The sequence below is a fragment of the Nicotiana sylvestris genome, chromosome 10, assembly GCF_000393655.2.
Source record: "Nicotiana sylvestris chromosome 10, ASM39365v2, whole genome shotgun sequence".
In the NCBI taxonomy this organism is placed as follows: Eukaryota; Viridiplantae; Streptophyta; class Magnoliopsida; order Solanales; family Solanaceae; genus Nicotiana; species Nicotiana sylvestris.
This window is the reverse complement of record NC_091066.1, coordinates 118690015-118698706: the sequence shown is the minus strand read 5'-3', so window position 1 is coordinate 118698706 and position 8692 is coordinate 118690015. Positions and strand designations below refer to the sequence as shown.

At 38.2% G+C, this 8692-nt stretch overlaps 1 protein-coding gene across 1 annotated transcript; it reads left to right on the top strand.

Annotated features, from left to right (window-relative positions):
• The first annotated feature begins 2314 nt into the window (after window positions 1-2314).
• LOC138879861 (serine/threonine-protein phosphatase 7 long form homolog) lies at window positions 2315-2944 on the top strand. The gene has a single exon (XM_070159502.1). The coding sequence runs from the start codon at window positions 2315-2317 to the stop codon at window positions 2942-2944; it is 630 nt and encodes a 209-aa protein (XP_070015603.1).
• Window positions 2945-8692: the final 5748 nt, after the last annotated feature.

Below are 8692 nucleotides of genomic sequence, written 5' to 3'. Positions count from 1 at the left end.
AAGAGCAAGGAGTGTAGGTCCCACATACAAGACAAGCTTTGGATTTCTTTTTTCGGGTGCAAAAATTCGATTTCAATCAAATTCAAAAAACTTAAATCAAGGTATTTCGATTTTGTTTATGTCGAAACTCGTATAATACATGCATATTTGTATTGTTTAATGTGTTTCCATGTTAATTTGTGTTATGTTTGTGTTTAAATTTGTATCTTATTTATACCCGAATTGATTTATTAGCTTTGGTACAAAAAATTGTTTATTATTTATTTTGTTTGTTGTTCATATTTGTATTTTATGTTAGTTGTTTTTATATGTAATATTGACCTTTTAGCATAGTAAAATAAATAGCCTTTTAGCGTAATAAAATATAGAGCCTTTTAGTGTTGTAAATATAGAGCCTTTTAGCGTAGTAAAATGTAGAGCCTTTTAGCGTAGAGTCTATGTAGTTTAAGTATGTAGTAACTGCAAACTCTATCCAATTACACTTTACAAAATTAATTATTTAATTTATAACAATAAACTTACAAAAGTAACAAATTAATATATGTTGTAAAATTAACTCAAATATCGAGCCTGGAACCCATACATAATTATCAGTCCACTTTTAAAAATAATTAATTATTTAATTTATTAAGCTAACACACACAATTCTAAAAATGTTGAAATTAACACGCATAATAATTAATGATAACTCGGTGCTACCGGGCCTCAAATATCGAGCATGGAACCCATACATAATTATTCAGTCCAATTTAAACATAATTAAATTTTTAATTTATTAAGCTAACACACATAATTCTAAAAATGTTGAAATTAACACGCATAATAATTAAGGATAACTCGGTGCTACCGGGCCTCAAATATCGAGCCTGGAACCCATACATAATTATTCAGTCCAATTTTAAACATAATTAATTATTTAATTTATTAAGCTAACACACACAATTCTAAAAATGTTGAAATTAACACGCATAATAATTAAGGATAACTCGGTGCTACCGGGCCTCAAATATCGAGCCTGGAACCCATACATAATTATTCAGTCCAATTTTAAACATAATTAATTATTTAATTTATTAAGCTAACACACACAATTCTAAAAATGTTGAAATTAACACGCATAATAATTAAGGATAACTCGGTGCTACCGGGCCTCAAATATCGAGCCTGGAACCCATACATAATTATTCAGTCCAATTTTAAATATAATTAATTATTTAATTTATTAAGCTAACACACACAATTCTAAAAATGTTGAAATTAACACACATAATAATTAAGGATAACTCGGTGTTACCGGGCCTCAAATATCGAGCCTGGAACCCATACATAATTAATCAGTCCAATTTTAAACATAATTAATTATTTAATTTATTAAGCTAACACACACAATTCTAAAAATGTTGAAATTAACACGCATAATAATTAAGGATAACTCGGTGCTACCGGGCCTCAAATATCGAGCCTGGAACCCATACATAATTATTCAGTCCAATTTTAAACATAATTAATTATTTAATTTATTAAGCTAACACACACAATTCTAAAAATGTTGAAATTAACACGCATAATAATTAAGGATAACTCGGTGCTACCGGGCCTCAAATATCGAGCCTGGAACCCATACATAATTATTCAGTCCAATTTTAACCATAATTAATTATTTAATTTATTAAGCTAACACACACAATTCTAAAAATATTGAAATTAACACGCATAATAATTAAGGATAACTCGGTGCTACCGTGCCTCAAATATCGAGCCTGGAACCCATACATAATTAATTAGTCCAAGTTTAAACATAATTAATTATTCAATTTATTAAGCTAACACACACAATTCTAAAAATATTGAAATTAACACGCATAATAATTAAGGATAACTCGGTACTACCGGGCCTCAAATATCGAGCCTGGAACCAATACATAATTAATCAGTCTAATTTTAAACATAATTAATTGTTTAATTTATTAAGCTAACACACACAATTCTAAATATGTTGAAATTAACACGCATAATAATTAAAGATAACTCGGTGCTACCGGGCCTCAAATATCGAGCCTGGAACCCATACATAATTATTCAGTCCAATTTTAAACATAATTAATTATTTTATTTATTAAGCTAACACACACAACTCTAAAAATGTTGAAATTAACACGCATAATAATTAAGGATAACTCGGTGCTACCGGGCCTCAAATATCTAGCCTGGAACCCATACATAATTATTCAGTCCAATTTTAAATATAATTAATTATTTTATTTATTAAGCTAATACACACAGTTCTAAAAATGTTGAAATTATAGTAGACGACATGGACTTTCCTCCGCCTACGCATCCCGGACCTGCCGAGGATCAACTACTAGTGTTGCAGGGCGACCATAGGTCCTCCTTTGTATGGGAGGGACATCTATCGATGCAGCCTCTCCGCCCTAGGAGACCTGACGATTTGTGGGAGTTCATCGGGGAGCATCCTTTCCATGCACGCGTAGTCGCGCGCCTACAGGCTACGGGCTTCTATACGATTTTTGAGCTTGGACGGATGCAGCTTGATTGGTCTCTCATCACGGCCTTGGTAGAGCGGTGGCGACCGGAGACACACACTTTTCACTTGTCCACTGGAGAGGCCACCATCACGCTGGAGGATGTTCAGGTTTTGTACGGGCTGCACGTAGATGGACGGGCCGTAGCACTGCCCCAGTACATTAGATCCATGACGTGTGCACAATTTTTGGATATGATGATGCATTATACTGGTTATAGACCTCAGGGTGACGCTGGGGGCAGTCGCGTTGCTTTGTCAGCCATCAGAGATCATATGGCGTTTTTGCACCCAGACCTTACCGGCGAGACGGAGGATCTCCATATTGAGAGGTACACGCGGTTGGTGCTGCTCCTGCTTTTCAGGTGTGTCTTGTTCCCGAACACTTCGGGGAGTAAGTGAGTATGCGCTTTCTCCATCATCTTCAGGAGCTGGATGGTTTACCCCAGTATAGTTGGGGTGCTGCTGTTCTCGCATACCTGTATAGGAGCATGTGCCGGGCGAGCATGGGCCCAGCGGTGGACATATGTGGTTTTCTGCCCCTCCTACAGGTGAAAACATTTTCGAATACTCTGTTCATTTCTCCGAATTCTATATGGTCGAAATGACTCATAAATTTTACATCAACCTTTTATCTTAGGTTTGGGCCTGGCAGCGGATCATGCCGTTGCAGCCACCTCTACCAGCACTTGCGCCTGGTGAGGCTTATCCGTTTCTCCCTCTAGCTTCTAGGTGGATTCTCCGGCGTGGGAACTACCGAGGGACCGATGCTCATCATAATCTCCCCCTTATCAGGGATGTGCTAGATATGCTGGTGGACAGACAGGTAGATATGTACCTACACTTACTTGTTTTAAATTGAGTTGTGTTGCGCATACTCACTTTTATGTTATTATTTGGCAGTTCATCTGGATGCCATACAACGACGAGTTGGTAGCTCAGCTGCCCTTTTATTGCTCAGTCGATCGAATGCTTTGGAGCACCTCCGTCCCGATGATCTTCTTCGATATGGTTGAGTATCATGCCACAGAGCGTGTGCTTCGCCAGTTTCACCGTCCCCAGCCTATACCGAGGGATCCTGGATGGATGGCTATACACTATCAGCGGGATGACCGTGCCAGGCTGGACGATATATATATGGGATGGCTAGAGCAGCAGGTCCTTATTTGGGAGGAGCACTGAGATGACCGTATTCCGCCAGCACCTACATTTACCCAGGAGGCCACTATTCATATGTATGCGTCATGGTACCGCCGTCACACCCGACTGATTATTGGGAACCCCATTCATGTACTTGGCGAGCGCTACAGACCATACGCCGGGAGACACGAGGCACTGGTATGTTTTTTGGCTTATTAATATCGTATAATTGTGATATAGCGTTATTTAATTAATATTTTACATATTTCATAGGCTATTGGCCATAATCACCTCTACCAGTTGGGACAGGAGATGCAGCAACATACCGACATCCCTGCAGTTGTTGACTATGGTCGGCGGGTGGCACAATTGGCTCATCAAACCCTGTTTCAGGCGAGAGATGCCGCGAGGTTGGACCACGAGGCTCAGTATGCGGCGCCATAGGACTACCATCGGGGTAGGGGTGTCCCACGAGGCAGGGGTAGGGCACGAGGGAGGGGTGTCCCACGAGCTAGGGGTGCCCCACGGGGTCGCGGGGGTCGCTGGGGACGGCGAGGAGGTGGTCCTCAGCAAGGGGGCGTTGAGGAACCTGTCGACCCATCTGTTGAGGGACATGATGAGGACTTTGGAGTTTTGGCGCTTGGAGATGATCAGCCGGGTTATATACCTCGGGAAGATGAGCCTTCCAGCAGCATGACTTCGTACAGCCTTCAGCTATCTCTGCCAGCATTGCAGGTCACCCCGTCAGGAGCATTGTCGATCACGGGTACATTCGACGGGGATGTATACCAGTACTTTGTATGCCCATCTACCGCAGCTGAGGATCGGCCCACCCGGGACGTGGATGGCGGGCGCAGGTTGAGTTATGCCTCATCCCCGGCGGTTGATGCGGATCTACCACAGGCGCAGGTATGTTTGTATTACTTTAAAATTTCAATTTGTTTTCTTTTCCTTAATGAGCTGCCATTAATTAATTTTTTAGGTTTTTATGAAGGCTTCGTCCCAGCCCATCTTTGAGGCCACTACATGCTTTGATGAGGACACCACGGATGCATATATTCAGGAGGCCGATGAGACCACAGTGGGAATATATTTTTTGACTTAACACGTACAATACAAATATACTTTGTCACCTGCTAAGTTTAGTACTTGTTTTGTAGGTTGCTGACGGCCCGTCGACCTATTCTTCCGATCCTGCCAGCTGTGGTGTCGATGCTCTGCACATCCTCACATAAAGAGGCGGCTTGATGATGATGATCCAGATAGTGTACCCGGGCAACAGGGATGCGACTTAGGCTAGCAGCAGCACTGAAGCACACAGGCTGCGGGACTCACTGATTTACTTAGATTTTTAGTTTGTGTAAATAGTGCATTATGTAAATAATGATAACAATTATCTTTTAACAACATTTTTATTTTAATTGCGTTTGAACAGCAGTTTTACTTAAACAGTACACAAGAAACACAAACATTGCAAACATAACACAAAAACAAACAGTAGAACTAAAACCATCACTGCACAAAGGATAACTAAAACCAGCTTTTTTCACATGGTTTTCATCTTTTTCAGAACGACAAGACAACTCCACAAAACGCAGTACTATACCATGCTTTATGTATTAAATTTTTCTGCAATAAACCAACTTTTTTGACATGGTTTTCATCTTTTTCAGAACGACAAGACAACTCCATAAAACGCAGTACTATACCACGCTTTATATATTAAATTTTTCTGCAATAAACCAGCTTTTTTCACATGGTTTTCATCTTTTTCAGAACACAAGACAACTCCATAAACGCAGTACTCTACCACGCTTTATGTATTTTGTTTCGCCTATAAATAACGACATCATTGTAGTTATTTTGTGTGCTCAAAAATTAGTAAAAGCAAATATTTCATTAAAAGTAAGGTTTTTTTTTTACTAAAAGCAAATATTTCATTAAATGGCTCAACCTCTTCATCCACCAAAGTGAAACTGTGAAAAAGAATGCTCGATCTAAAATTGTTGGGACGGTGGTGAAGTTGGACGCTGCTACTGGTGCTGTATGAACCAGTTATACAAGGTTCCCGGCGAGCCTATTTGTGATTTTGAGGAATGGGTTGATGAACCATGTTATCAGGAATGCTACAGAGAACAACTGCAGTTTCTTCATAATATGTGTTTATGCCAATGGGAAACACAAAGAGAAAACGATAGAATTATTGTAGAAATGAGGGCGAAACCGAAGGAGGTGGGAGAAGAAAAATGGAAAGCACAATGGAATTGTGAAACACAAAAGGAACGAAAAGAAAAATATAAACAGGAACTTGCGGAGGTGAAGGCGAAACTGAAAGAGGTAGAAGAAGAAAAAGAACGAATGGAAGAACGATTTAAGTGGTTGGAGCGGAGAATAAATGGCAACCGGGACTAAACATTGGCATGTATGTGTTTAGTGTATTTTTCATATTTCATGTATTTTTATTATGTTGGCCTATTATGTTTGTGTTTGTGCTGTAGTAATGTTTTATTTACATTTTCCTACAATTAAACAGCTTTTTCTTCACTCATTCCAAATTGTGGAACATAATTTTATTTGATATATATTGCAACATACATAAGTACAAACACGTATTACAAAAACAATACCAAAATAAAAGACTAGGGGTATCCTTGATAGTTGGGTACATTCGACGAACTTGCACCAGGAGCCGGATTACCACCGCCACGCACACCACCTGAAGGACATTTACGACGGTCGTGTCTTGTTTGCGAGCATATGCCACATTTACGCGCATAAACGGTGTCACCAACATCCATTTGGTTCCGTATACCCATCCTCTTTTGCACTTGCAGCTTGCGCAAATAGTCCTTGTTACATACCATCTTAAAAGGTTCCGGCGGCCAATAATGCTCAGCACCTAATGGTTGCAACTTCCCACTATACGTGTCTACGTATGCAGCAACACTATATTGCCTATCAATATAGTTTGTTGCCCCATATCCAACTTGTTGAAAGCACTTCAACGCATGTGCGCACGACATGTGGTAGATGGTCCATTTCCCACATGAACATAACCTTCTATTTTCATTCACCGTCTGTAGATTATTCCCACGGTGTCCGCGGATAGCGGTCTTAACTTCAAAAACACCCCATTCATGATCATACTGAATATGCATGCCCCACCCGATGACTGGGGGTTATCCCTACTGTGCACGCCCTCATTATTGGGAACGTCTTCCACCTTGACGTACATTTTCAATAATTTTATTACAATAAATTCCCTGTATTCATCCAGAATCAGCAAAAAATCTCTAAGAGTTTCATCATCCTCGATGTTAAACTCAGAATAATAAGCAAACCCCTGCGGAGTCACTGAATACGGAAATCTACCGGCTATGTTAAGGTTAACCGAATGCCACCTCTCATTCATTTTTTTACGTAACAACGATACCAATTTATCGTACTCCATAGTAAGCGGTAATTTAACATGACATTGTGGAGGTGAGCTATACCTCACAGAGTTATTCTCCAACACAACCTCACCCCCCAATATAGTGAAACCCTTATTTTTGCCACTTCAGACATTGTAAAAAAATGATTGATAAGAAGAAGAGAGAAGTATGAACGTAAGTTTGAAGATTGAATGAATTTTTCATAAACTTGAAACGCCTTTAAATAAGGCAAGTCCGAATGTAATACGCAGTACAATACTACGTTTTATGTATTGAATTATTGTTATGTCAGTTCATTATTGGTGGGCCAAAAACCAGAGTAAAACTCAGTATAATAATACGTTTAAGTAAAATGCAGTATTATACTGCGAATTACAATTTTTTTTTAAAAGTAAAACGCAGTATGGTACTACGAATTACAAAATTTTTTTTAAAAGTAAAATGCAGTATGGTACTGCGTTTTACTTTAACGGACTAATTTTCATTAAAGTAGTTCGCAGTATAGTACTGCATTTTACTTTAACAGACTAATTTTTGTTAAAGTAGTTCGCAGTATAGTACTGCATTTCACTCATTTATGTAATTTTTTTAAGCAGTAGAAAAGTGTTTTTTGTCCAAAAAAACATTAAAAAAGTTTTGGACTCTAATTGCAATTAAAGGTACATGTTGGGTATTTAAGTGCGCGACAAATCTTTAATTGGGATTTCTGATGCAATTAAGGGTGTATTTGGTATAAAGGAAAATGTTTTCCGTGGAAAATATTTTTCAAGAAAATATTTTCTTGGAAAACAAGTAGTAATCTTATTTATTTTTCGGTGTTTGATACACAAATTAAGGAAAATGACTTCTCAAGAGTATTCATAAATAATTTATATATAATAAACATGAAGCCATAAACTTTCAATCCAACAACCTTCCGAACCCACAAATTTCATGAACTTTCGAACTGCTAAAACTTACGAAACCACGGAATTTCGAACCCGTAAGCTTTATAATTTCGAAACTTCTAAACACATAAACCTCTGAACACATAACTTTGGAACTTATAAAATTTTGAACTTTTAAACCGATAAATAAAAAAACTAAAACTGAAAATTAAATATTTTTTTTCCATAAAAAATTTTGTGCGGGGGGTTGGGGTGGGTGGTGCAGAAAAACGAAAAAAATAGAAATTTAAAATTACAAAAATAATATAACAACAACAACATACCTAGTAAAATCGCACTACTGGGGTCTGGAGAGGGTAGGATGTACGCATACCTTACCTTGCAAAAAAAAAAGGAAAAAAAAATAATTTTTTTTGCTGGAGGGGGTGGGGTGGAGGGAAGGGGTAGTAGGGTGGGTGGTAACAGAAAAACTGAAATTTGAAAAAAAAAGCCTTTTTTTGGAGAGAAGGGTGGGGTGGGGAAGGTTGAGAAAGAGTTTTGGAAAATGTTTTCCCTTCTCTTGATAAGGAAAATATTTTTCTCCAATTGGAGGAAAATGAGTTCATAATGAAAATGTTTTCCAAAACATTTAAGCCAATCAAATATGGAAAAATTGAAAAATATTTTCCGAAAAATATTGACTCATGTCC